Source organism: Phyllobates terribilis, unplaced genomic scaffold (genome assembly GCF_046119375.1).
Source record: "Phyllobates terribilis strain yellow unplaced genomic scaffold, ASM4611937v1 Scaffold_7__3_contigs__length_470593459, whole genome shotgun sequence".
NCBI lineage: Eukaryota > Metazoa > Chordata > Amphibia > Anura > Dendrobatidae > Phyllobates > Phyllobates terribilis.
Window position 1 is genome coordinate 320,027,746 of NW_027362767.1, and position 13,476 is coordinate 320,041,221.

At 46.7% G+C, this 13,476-nt stretch overlaps 1 protein-coding gene across 1 annotated transcript in view; it reads right to left on the minus strand.

Moving 5' to 3' along the window:
• Positions 1-13,476, minus strand: part of CAPN6 (calpain 6) — a 142,746-nt gene that overhangs the window by 27,102 nt on the left and 102,168 nt on the right. Inside the window, exons 6-7 of the mRNA XM_073641134.1 lie at positions 4,177-4,370; positions 3,707-3,784 (exon numbers count right to left, since the gene is read on the minus strand). Coding sequence (XP_073497235.1) covers positions 3,707-3,784; positions 4,177-4,370 — 272 coding nt within the window. The remainder of the gene's footprint in view (positions 1-3,706; positions 3,785-4,176; positions 4,371-13,476) is intronic.

Sequence of the window (13,476 nt, forward strand, 5' to 3'; positions counted from 1 at the left end):
TCTCTCTGGGCCTTGGAGCTGCTCTTCTCCTCTGCTCTCTTCCTCTGACTCAACTCCGACAGACTGACAGACTGACTGACTGACTGACTGACCTCTACAAAGACCCTGATCTAAGATGGTTCCCACCTTATATACTCCCTCTATGTGTGAGCTCAGGTGACCAGCACCCAATGAGCTCCTAGCATTACCCAGACTGCTCCCCCTATCTGCCCCTACACTACTGGGATGTTCCACCCCCCTCCCACTCCAGCCAGGGACAGACGCTGTCGTACCTGCACATTTCTCTAGTGGGAGTACCATTGGTCTGTCCCCCGGAAATGGGATGTATGTAGTGCATGCAGCCTACTGAGCTCAGTTCCACACTCCATCCTTACCCGGGAGTGGAATATCACACCTCTGGCTTGAGGTGTAATACCCCTGTAGCAGCCGAATCCTCAGGGTGCTACATTTACTTACCTTCTGATGGCCCCCAGAGTCTTGCTTCGCTCCGTCCTGGCTGCCGGCAGTTCGCGGTACACTGAAGGACCTGCCGTCACATGACTATGACGTCAGCACAGGTCCTTCAGTCCACCGCGATCTGCCGACATGGGAGGACGAGTGCAGCGGGGGCCATCAGAAGGTAAATATAACATTTATTTTTTATTTTATTCTTTTTTTCACAGGTTCTATGGTACCCGGGTCCGGAGGAGTCTCCTGTCCTCCACACCCGGGTACCATCCGCACATTGGAATCCGCATGTACAGATGCAGTGATGCGGAATCCATGCATTTCAATGCAAGTCAATGGCGGCGAAAACGCAGCACTTCCGCAAAATAATTGGTTGTGCTGCGTTTTTTTCCGCAATGATAATCCACAGCGGAAATTTCCGCAGTATGTGCACAGCACATGCGGATTATCATTGGGGACCATGGCAGGCCTTCTACCATGCGTTTTTTAAGCGTTTCTGCAGCATTTTTGCCATTTAAAAAATGCATCGTGGGCACACAGCCTTAGAAAAAGACTGACAACTGTTAGGCTGTGTGCACACAATGCGTTTTTTAAACGTTTCCACAGTTGCAAAAACGCTGCAGAAATGCTTAAAAAACGCATGGTAGAAGGCCTGCCATGTTCCCCAGTGATAATCCGCATGTGCTGTGCACATGCTGCGGAAATTTCCGCTGCGGATTATCATTGCGGAAAAAAATGCAGCACTACCACTTATTTTGCAGAAGTGCTGCGTTTTCGCCGCCATTGACTTGCATTGAAATGCATGGATTCCGCATCACTGTATCTGTAGATGCGCATTCCATGCGTTTCAATGTACGGATGGTACCCGGGTCTAGAGGACAGGAGACTCTCCTCCGGACACGGGTACCATAGAACCTGTGAAAAAAAGAATAAAATAAAAAATAAATGTTATATTTACCTTCTGACGGCCCCCGCTGCGCTCGTCCTCCCATGCCGGCAGATCGCGGTGGACTGAAGGACCTGCACTGACGTCATTTAGTCATGTGACGGCAGGTCCTACAGTGTACCGCGACCTGCCGGCTGCCAGGACGGAGCGAAGCAAGACTGCAGGGGCCATCAGAAGGTAAGTATAGATTTATTTTTTTATTTTTTACCATTCTTTTACGGTCACACTATATAAATCCATGCTGGTTGCATGGATTTATATAGTGTGACCAAGTTGTCAAGCACTTTGCAAGTGATGCTAAAATCGCCTGGAAAGCGCTTGACAACCCGCATGTGGAAATGCAAGTGAAGAACGTTTCACATCCGCATGTCCCTGGCAGGAAAACTCATGTACAATCCGCATGTACAATCCGCATGTACAATCTGCATGTACAATCCGCATGTACAATCCGCATGTACAATCCGCATGTACAATCTGCATGTACAATCCGCATGTACAATCCGCATGTACAATCTGCATGTACAATCCGCATGTACAATCCGCATACGTGTTTTCTGCCAGGGAGATGCAGAAACGCACAGGAGAAATCCGGAGCATTTCTGCATTGTGGGCACATATAACACTATTCTTTTTTTTTTTCACCGTTCTACAAACTACATTACAGTCTATGACCTGATCTTACTACACTATATACATGTGGATTATCCAGCACAGTTAATTGGTTATGCAGTTATATTAAAAGATATGGACATCTTTGTAAACTTTGTTCAATGTATTTTTAACTAAAAGTAATATTTTTTGATGTTGGATTTCATTAAAAATTTAGCATCGGATTTTAGTTTTTCTGCACATTGCTAGCTGTTAAATGAGTTAAATAAGAATCTGTGAGTGAGCACGTTCTGACAGGAGAGAGAACTCTTTTGTCTGTCTTTTTCTGAGCTCCTCTCAGCAGATAGATTGCTAAAGGTTCAGCTTAATTTTATTGTGGTCATAAATCAATATTATGGAGCTCATATAAAGACAAATATAACACTCTCCTATCAGAACGAGCTCACTGATGGATTCTTAGATAACTCATTCTGCTGCCAGCAATAAGACAGTACTACACAGAGGTTAGAGAAGACAAACAGCGCAAAATGTTTAATAAAACCGAATTGCAATAATAATTTCTAGTCCATAACACATATCTAGCTTAAAGCATTTGTGTCTATAGGCCAAAAAAATTACCAATGAAGATATAATCTACTGGTGTTGCAGTGTTTGCTATAAATTCACCTAGTAAAGTCTCCCCCATTCACATTGGAGAACTGTCATCTGAACCAGCTAGACTTGTCATCTAATGGGTAGGAAGGCAAAGATTTCTGTGGTTAACTGGGGGGGGGGGCAGAGGATAGGGCATGTTGAGTTTCAATGCCTATTGAATTTGTTCTTCTGGAATAAACCACCTCAGAGTTCGATCATAGGAGCGTATACATCGGACGAGTGCGATCTGATGTTTTATCGGATAGCACTCGGACCAATGTTATACTATGGGGCAGCGCAGATCTACGTTATCTTTTTTCTCATGCCGATTCGGCATCATGCTGCCAGTGGCTCCACTAATCACATGAGATGCACCCATACAGGTCTATGGATGCGTGTAAAACATCAGATTGCACTCGGATGTAGTCTGAGTGCAGTCTGATTTCCACAGACTCGGACAATGGAGAAGATGGAGAAATGAAGTTCTCCATCTTCTCCCCATCTGTGTTGTGAACTTCTCATGCTAGAGAATCAGGTCACGTTAAGATGACACTCAGCTGAAACTTGGAGCAGCGTTTGAGCCGAGTGTCATTAACATAATCGATCCGATTCTCTTGCAGAGAGAATATACGATCGTGTGACCCCAGCCTCAAATGTTGTCTGCCAGCAGCTTACTCCCATCTCCCCACTGAAAACACATGCATGTTGTTGAATGCAAACATGTTGTTTTATAGAAGTTAATGCTTAAAGGAGATCTGTCATCAGTTTTCACTTTGAAATACTAAAATGCTGCACTTGTTTATTTTGACAATCTTAGCTATTCCTATTGGTAGATGTGTAACAAGTAACATAACAAAATTCTTTCCCCTATTTTGTTTTCCATCATTTCTTGGCCACCAACTGATATGAGGATATTTCCTGATATATGGAGTCATTTGCTAACATTGTTTTTTTTAAGGGAGATTGTTATTTAACACAATCAAAGTTGAAAAAAAATTAAACCCTGCAATTAGTGTGTATGGAGTCTACAGCTGATCTAATTTCATGACATTGTTGGTGTCCCAATCTCACCAGAACTCGCCATCGTTCCGCACAGCTAGTCCGAGCTTCCCTTTCTCCGATTTGCTCACCTTTTTCCACTCTTCAGATCTTCAAGACAAAAAAGAGACTTTTTTTTGCATCTGCTTTTTTCCTAGGGAGAACTATAATTGTTTGCAGTTAACCGCGCCTTTTATGGAAGAACGTTCTTTTAAGCATGCATGATAAAGAACAGTAAGTGCAGTGGATTGGGATCTATTCTCTCTGCCAACTTCAATGCAAGTGGCTTAGCAAGGTATAAAGTTTTCTGTATCTCTTGGCAGGACTCAAAGATTGTGACATCTGTCTTAAATAATGTTATATACCCCTACTTCTCGATTTCTCATCCTAGCATTGTCCGTGCTATAGTCTACCACTGTCTATGCAGAATTTGCCAGGTCACTAGCAGTGGGTTATGGAGCGTTGCACTATATTAGTAAATATTCTAAGTACATTTTACGTACTCATCATGCCAGGCGCCTCTCCACTCTCTCTTTCCCCATGGATTCCTCATTCTGATCATGAAAAGTTTGGAGGTCTTTCCAAAGCAAAGGGTCTTCTCTCCCAAAGACACCTTCTTTATGTCTGTCACTGAATATGCATGTCCTTTGATAAGTCCCTTTTGAGTCACTGCCTCCATATCTTTGGAGGAGGAAGCCTTAGGAGACAGTAGGAAAATATATCAGATTAGCACATATGTAAAGAGCTTGCATCTAATACCAGCTTTATATGTATGGTATAACACTAGTTTGTACAAATATGAATATTCTGGATTTCTTTATTCTAACGTCTAAAATGAAATGCATATTGGTCAAGTTGTGCACTTGTGCTGAATTAAGGAAAACATTAAAGGGGTTGTCTGGTCTTCTGATAAAAGTCTGCAGTCGCTCACAGAGGTATGTCTAGAAGTATGCAAATCACACTTTGTCCTGAAACCTCTTTTTGTCTCTTCTTGTTCATTCCCTGAGTGACTATAGATAATGCCTTCTATAATTATACTATTGTGAAAAGCTGTTAAGTGATAAATCATAAAGTAAGTAATTAATAAAATTATTTTTTATTTCTAGAATTCCCTTTTGGAGTTTATACATGGCACTCTGAAAATAATGGAATATATTCTTGCTATCCCGACTACACACTAATTTATAATTTATTTATATTTGTGTTATTTTTTATGCTGCTGTGGTTTTCTTTTATACACTCATACACTTTATCATTCCTGTTATTAGTGCAGAGCTGTATAATATCTACACTGGGTTTGGGCTTTCCATTAAATTTTCTGTAGATCTAAACTACAATATATGTCTGATCAATAGGTTAGCACTAGTGTTGAGCCACCCCCGTAGTGTTCGAGTTCGGTTCGGTTCATCGAACACCCGTGTGTTCGCCGAACTGTTCGTCGAACTGTTCGTCGAACACCTTCGAACACCGTTAAAACCAATGGCAGGCAAACAAAAACACATAGAAACACATAGAAAACACCTTCAAAGGTGTCCAAAAGCTGACAAACTGCTCAGAAGACACAACTAACACATGGAAAAGTGACAAGTACATATAGTCATGCGAAAAGAAAAGAGGTGGAGGAGTAAAAGGAGGGGGAGACACAGATATAGGCATGTCATGCCCTTCTAAAATCCAAAAAGTGAGAAGCCGACACGTTCAGTCCGCTCCTGCCCGTGCCACCTCCGCGTCGCCGGGTTTGTGCCAGAGCCGCGGTGAACCCTGACGGCCAGCCCCCCTCTCCCAATACTGGTGCCTGTCCGCTGGTGGGTCGAGCGAGCCCCCCTGTGGTGGAGGCAGCTCTAAGCTTTTTAATTTAAATTGTCTCTCTAATTTGAATGAATACACTTTAAATCCATTTACAAGGATCTATTGGAGGGCAAGTCTCATGCCAGCAGCCGCGTAATTCCAGCTCCAGTAGCGTCCACTAAAGCTGCTGCAGTTAAAAAGCTTTTATAAGGATCGAGCTCGGCTGTCCACCGCAAGGCATCCTACTGCCAGTCCCAGCCCCTATACCTTGGGGTGCCTCCTGATGCTCTTCACTGAGTATCCCGTGGTCCCGAAGCATTTCCTTTGAAAAAATTAAGTGTCCAAACTACAGGTGGTGTAGCTTGCTTAACAGCCGGGATAATCCGCTGACTAGCAGACACTGCTACTAGGCACAAAGTATTTCCTGGGCTAGATGCAGTTAAAAATTTGTAATTAGATACTCTCGTTGGATGCTGAGAAAGCATTCCATAGAGTCTCCTGGCACGCCATATATGATTCTCTTAAAAAGCTTGGGGTAGGGGTCTAGGGGACCCTTTTATAGCCAAAATCACGGCCCTGTATCGCAATACGTCACCTAGGCTGAAGATAAATGGAACTGTAGCACCCTGAGGGCTGGGTTGCTACAGAGGTATTGCACCTCACCCAGAGGTGTGATATCTCACTCTCAGGTAAGGATGTAGTGTGGATCAGGACCCGACACCTGCATGCATTACACCACATTGCCGTGGGGCAGGGCGACCAATATGCCCCTGAGATGGGCACGACAGTCCCTGTCCCTGGCTGGAGTGGGGGGAGGGAACACTGAGGAAGGGGAACCCTGTAGTGCAGGAGCAGGGAGGAAGCAGTTCCTGGGTGCATTGAGAAGGGAGTATAAAAGGTGGGCACCATCTTAGTTCAGTGCAGAGAAGTCTGAGCAGAAGTGGCAGGGAGCAGGGGCTCTGCATGAGCTCTGCTCCGGAGGCGGGCCTAGTAACAGAGGCCCAGGCCTGGAAGAGGGAGAAGGAAGGAAGAGGAGCGGAGAAGGCTCCAGGAATGAGGAACGAAGGGATCCCAGGGGTGCGGACGGGCGAGTCGCCACCGCACGCCCGAATCCACCTGCGTGGAGGGGTCAGGCCAAAGGGGGAGACCGGTCCCCGAAACTAGTGGAGGCAGGAAACGACCCTCAGCTAGAAACAGGAGGCTGTGACATTTTATGTGGCGCAGCCCCTCGCTACACCCGCTAGGAAGGCACCACATAGGGTCAGGGAAACTGGCGCCAAGTTTACCAAGAGGAGGCCCGAGGCAGCCGGACAGAAGGGTTGGTAAGAAAGGCCAGACAAAGGACACACAAAGGGGGTCCTGAGAAGCGCTCCAAAGTTATCTGGGAGTTGTCTGAGCCCCTCACCTGGTGAGCACAGTACGACGTGGGCAGCCGTTACCTGCAGACGTGGTCTGGATAATAAGAACTGTGAGTAAAGGCCCTGGACTGCATCACTGACTCCGTGTCGTTACTGCTGCTGCCCTGCACCATCACCCCCATCCTCCGCATACACTGCCCTGAGGCTATACTCCTCCCGTGGGGAGTTATGCTACGCTCTGCTGCACCCACAACACCAGCCTCAGCGGTGTGCCCTGGAGCGGCGGTTCACTCTGACCGCAATCCACGGGTGGCGTAGTCGGACATTTAAACATCAAAACCACATAAATAGTTCCGCCACTGGTTTGACCGCCCTGAGCCACGGAACCGGGTCGCCGCCACGGAGACTACAACCACCAGCATCCACCAAAAAGGGTCCGGCTCCGGGTGTCCCAAGGCCCAGGGGGCGCGTCAGAACATTTTCATCACCTTTCACAATCACCAATGGGACAAGGCAGGGATGTTCTCTGTCCCCTCTCTTATACATCCTAGTGACGGAGCACCTGCTCTCATCAATTCGCCATAACCCCAATATTAGGTGGATTGAGGTGGGAGGCACCGAGTACAAGTGCTCTCTATTTGCTGATGATGTCCTAGTATATATCACTCAATCACATATATCCATCCATGCTGTTATGGCTGAAATAGATCACTTTGTTACATGGTCAAATTTTAAAATCAATGCAGCGAAGTCTGAGGCCCTCGATGTCTCCCTCCCCAAATCCATATAGGATTCCATCCAGTCCAACTTTCCCTTTGCCTGGCCCTCACAGGGTATCAAATACTTAGGAATTCCTATTCATAGAGACCTCTCCCATCTATGTTATCATAATTTTGGGCCCTTTATTGAACAACTCCATACAGACCACGGTTGGCAAGTTAGAACTGTAAGATTCACTACGTGAACCACTGGTGTTTTGTGGAAAAGCACATGTACACTGTGTTCCAAATTATTATGCAAAAAGTGTTTAGGAGTGATAAGGGAAGAATTTGTTTGTTTGTCAGTTAAACTCATTGATGGTGATGTGTGTCAGGGCTCTTTATATCACTGTAAGCAATTGCAGACACCTGTGCTAATTAGTTTGGCAGGTGTGTCCAATGAAAGGCAAGACTACTTAAGAAGGCTGTCTCACATTATTAAGCAGCCTACATTTTCTGCCAAAATGGGAAAGAAAAAGGATGTGTCGGCTGCTGAGAAGCAACAAATTGTGGAGTGTTTAGGTCAAGGCATGACTACAATCAACATTGTGCGATGATCAGGATGAAGTGTCTTGGCAATCAAGAAGTATGTAGCTGATTCACAGTACACACGTGTGCGTGCTGATAAGGGCAAATTGAGGACTCTTTCCTACAGGCAATTACGTCAGGTTGAAAGAGCAGCGGCAAAAAAGCCTTGTCATAGCAGCAGACAAGTTTTTGAAGCTGCTGGTGCCTCCAACGTCCCCCGAACAACAAGATGCAGGGTCCTTCAGAGGTTTGCAGCTGTGCATACGCCATCCTGTCGACCTCCTCTATCCACTTCACACAAGCAGAAACGGCTCCAGTGGGCCAAACATTACATGAAGACTGATTTCAAAACTATTTTGTTCACGGATGAGTGCCGTGCAGCGCTCGATGGTCCAGATGGATGGAGTGGAGGATGGCTGGTTGATGGACACCCCACGCAAACACGGCTACAGCGCCAACAAGGAGGAGGTGGAGTAATGTTTTGGGCTGGAATCATGGGGAGAGAGATTGTCGGCCCCTTTAGGATCCCTGAAGGTGCTAAAGATGAACTCCATAATGTATGTGGATTTTCTCAAACAGCACTTCCTGCCATGGTTCAAGAAGAAGAACCGTGTATTTCACAGCAAGATCATTTTTTTGCATGATGATGCACCATCTCATGCTGCACATAAAACATCTGCATCTCTGGCTGATATGGGCATAAAAGGGGACAAACTTATGGTGTGACCCCCATGCTCCCCTGACCTCTACCCCATTCAGAACCTTTGGAGCATCATTAAAAGGAGTGTCTATGATGGCGGGAGGCAGTTCACATCTAAGCAACAGCTCTGGGAGGGTATTCTGTCCTCATGCAAAACAATTGAAGCAGAAACCATCCAAAACCTGACAAATTCAATGGACGAGAGAGTTCAGAAGCTCCTTTCGAACAAGGGGTCCTATGTGAAAATGTAACATCACCTAGAATAAAGTTTTGAGTTGAAAACTGTTTGATTTCAGTTTCTAACAACCTGCTAATGCTTATAATTTCAAAAATGACCATTTTTTTGGTCTTTATTAAAATGAAAAGGTTGATCGAAAAGTTTGGGGGATCTAAGAGTGTGGCAACCCAGTAGTCATGATTACTTCGAATTCTGACAATATGAGGGTCATGCTGCAGGTAGTGCAGCAAGAAGGCACTTATGTGTCTTGCGCATCTCGGAGCCCCAAAATTATTTTCCGGGCTAGATGCAGCTAAAAATTATTATTAATTTTAAATCTGGTGAAGCTTTAGTATAGATGGCCTAATAGGATCAGTGCTGCACACTGCTACAAAGCCCAAATTATTTTCCAGTCAAGATACAGATAAACATGATTAGTAATTTTAAATCTGGTGGAGCTTATTATAGATGGCCTAATAGAATCAGTGCTGCACACTGCTACAAAGCCCAAATTATTTTCCAGCCAAGATACAGATAAACATGATTAGTAATTTGAAAGCTTAAAACGGTTGGTAGGGTGATTTTAACCAATCATCAAGCTTTTACTCTCCCCAGGATGACACAGGGGTAGAAAAGTCGTTTCGGATCCATGATTTGTTCATCTTTATGAACGTGAGTCTGTCTACATTATCAGTGGAGAGCCGCGTGCGCTTATCTGTCAGCACACCACCAGCAGCGCTGAACACACGTTCAGACAGAACGCTGGCTGCGGGGCATGACAAGATCTCCAAGGCGTAAGTGGCTAGCTCCGGCCATTTATCCAGATTGGAAGCCCAAAAAGAGCAAGGGTCCAGTGACACAGTCATGGCTTCAATGTTTACTTGGAGATAGTCCTGTACCATCGTCTCTAGGCGTTGACTATGTGTCAGACTTCTTGTCTCCTGTGGCCTTGCAAAGGATGGGCTAAAAAAGTGGTGAAATGATTCCGCAAAATTGATGTTACCAGCAGATACTGTGGTTCTGTTACGGTTTGAGTGCTGAACACTTGACGGTCCCACGGTTGGCAAGTTGGAACTGTGAGATTCACTACGTGCACCACTGGTATTTTGTGGAAAAGCACATGTAAGATTCTGCAACAGTCTCTGCTGATACTCCTGCATGCGTGCATCCCTTTCTATGGCAGGAATAATTTCTGCAAATTTACTTTTGTACCGGGGATCTAACAGTGTGGCAACCCAGTAGTCAGGATTATTTCTAATTCTCACAATTCGAGGGTCATGTTGCAGGTAGTGCAGCAAGAAGGCACTCATGTGTGTTGCGCATCCAGGAGCACCAAGTCCCTGTTGTGTTGGTGGCGAGGTAACAATCATGCTTCCTTCCTCTGTCCTCTCCCCCCAACCTCGCACAACAGAAATGTGATCAAGGTCTCCCTCATCTGATGAGTCTTCCATCAGTTCGTCCTCCACTTCTTCCTGGGCTCCTGCACCTTCCTCACTAGTTTGGCTGCTACCATGCGCCCTGGTAAAACCATCTCCCCCACCCTCACATGCCTGCCACCTTGGTGCTGCCGACCGTCTGGACCTTGCAGATGTTAGCCCTTCCGCATACAACTCCTCCTCCTCTACTTCCTCCACCTCCTCTTGTGCCACCACCTGACTCCGAATTCTGTTTAACATGTGCTCCAGCATGTAAATCACCGGAATAGTCATGCTGATAATGGCATCGTCAGCACTAAACATCTTCGTCGCCATTTCAAAACTGTGCAGAAGGGTGCATAGGTCCCTGATCTGAGACCACTCCTCCAGCGTGATTTGCCCCACCTCTGGATCTCGTTGGCCCAGGCTATACGTCAGAGCGTATTGCACCAGGGCTTGTCGGTGCTGCCACAGTCGCTGCAACATGTGCAGAGTTGAATTCCACCGGGTAGGCACATCGCATTTTAGCCGGTGAAGTGGCAGGCCCAACGACTTCTGTAGAGATGTAAGTCGCTGAGCTGCGGGATGCGAACGGCGGAAGTGAGCACACAGCGACCGTGCCCTCTGCAGAAGGCCATCTAGTCTGGAATAGTGGGCTAAAAATTGCTGGACAACCAGGTTCAACACGTGAGCCATACAAGGCACGTGTGTGACATTGCCCCGGCGAAGGGCCGCACCCAGGTTTGCAGCATTGTCGCACACGGCCTTCCCTGGTTTCAGGTCCAGTGGAGACAACCATTCATGAAATTGGTTCTCCAGAGCTGACCACAACTCCTCAGCTGTGTGACTCACATTTCCCAGACATTTCAATGTAAAAACCGCCTGATGACGTTGAGCCCTACTGCCAGCATAGTAAGGAGGTGTGCAGGATCCCTTCTGCGCAGTTAGAAAGCTTGTGGCATGACCAGACAGGCTTTGGGTGCAGGTGGAAGACCGAGAGGAGGTTGAGGAGGCAGAAGCAGTGGAGGAACTTTGACATAAAGAGGATTGACGCACAACTCGTGGGGACGGCAAGACTTGGACAGCAGCCCCTTGTCCTGCTGTCACCATAGTTACCCAGTGCCCAGTCAGCGACATGTAACGCCCCTGTCCATGCCTACTCGTCCAAGTGTCTGTGGTGAAATGCACCCTGTCACACACAGAGTTTCTCAAAGAAGCGGTGATGTTGTGTGCGACATGCTGGTGGAGCGCAGGCACACCTTTCTTTGAGAAGTAGTGCCGACTGGGCATCTGGTACTGGGGCACTGCGACGGACATAAGGTCTCGAAAATCCTCTGTGTCCACCAGGCGGAAAGGCAGCATTTCTGTAGCCAAGAGCTTGCAGATGGTGAAATTCAACCTCTTAGCTTTCTCATGGCTAGGAGGAAATGGTCTTTTACTTGTCCACATCTGAGGGACCGAGGGCTGGCTATTGTGCTTAGACGGGGTTGATAAGGGTGTCCCCGGCAAACTGCCGGTCTGTGAGGAAGATGCAGGTGGACATGTTAGGTTGCCTTGATCCAAAGGTTGTGCTATCGATGTCGGACAGCGCTCAACACCAGCTGGTGTTACCACCTCCAAAGAAAATGATGACCTGCCAATCACGCTGGCTGTTGCGGGTAAAGAGGTGGCAGGTCTGCGCCCCAAAACAGGTGTGACTGCTGTCCCCCCAGTCACAGAGGATGAAGAGGCCGCGGATGCACAAGATATGGCAGACGGCGGTTGGCCCGGCCGGCTAGGCCGCATTGTAGCACACTGAGCTTCCCACTGCAACTTATGCTTCATGTCCATGTGCCGGTTCATGCATGAAGTACTCAAACTATGTATTTTTTGGCCTCTACTTAGCTTTTGCTGACAAATGTTACAGATAACACGAGTTGGGTCATCTTTATCGATCTGAAAAAATGCCCAGGCTATGCAAGGCTTAGCACCCATGCGACCTGAAGAGCCACCACGACTTGTGGTGAGAGGCAGAGTTGTGTTTGAGGATGCAGTTGTTGACGTGCTTCCAGTACTACGTCTCTGTCCAGGAAGGCGCAACCTGACCTCGTCGTCACTAGCATCTTCCTCCACCTCCTCTGCTGACCTCATCTCTTGGCTGACTGTGGGTTGACAGTAAGTGGGATCTCCAACCTCATCATCATCACCCTGTGCGTTATCACACCCGTCGTCCTCAGAGCCAACCTGTTCCTGCCCTGACAAAAAACTAAAGTTGTCGCTCCAATCAGGTATTTGAGTCTTATCATCGTCTTCCTCATTGTCTCCACCAACAGGAGTTACAGTTTGGGAATGAGGGTCTACATTATGGTCAGAACCTTCTGCGTCTGGTCCTGGATCCGACTCATAAAGATTCTGGGCATCAGTGCAGATCACTTCCTCGTCTGGATTCACAGAAGCGCTGGAGTCGACCTCTGATTCCCAGGCTATAGTATGAGTAAACAGCTCTGCAGACTCAACCATCTGTTCTACCTCATACTCAGACGGGCAGCTGGAGATTTGGGAGCTGTGAGGAAGCAAGTGCGATTGGGGTGACACCTTTGAGGACTGGAGTATTTGTGATGTTGAAGTTGATGTGGAGGAGAGCCCACTTAAAGGAGCACTTGATATCCGTTGAAGCACCTGCTGTTTTTGTGCCTCATCTGGAATTTGTAGCGATTGGCGTGGCCGTAAGAAAGGGATCTTATCACATTGTCCGCTAAAAGAAGTAGACATTTTAGTTTGGCTGGAAGATGGTCTTTCTTCTGCAGATGTTACTGTTGCTTTAACACCTACCCCACGGACACAACCTTTTTTCCCCTTCCCAACATGCCTATTCCCCTTTCCACCAGCAGCAGGCCTTTTTCCACTCATTTTGGTGGTTAACTAATTCACAACTCTGGAGTTGTTTGCACAAAAAAACAATGGATGGGAACCGAGCAGAGCTGAGTGGCCAAACTGTGGTATTAGGCCAAAACTATTGGCTGGGTTAGATGCAGAAAAAAATTATATTCAATTTGCAAC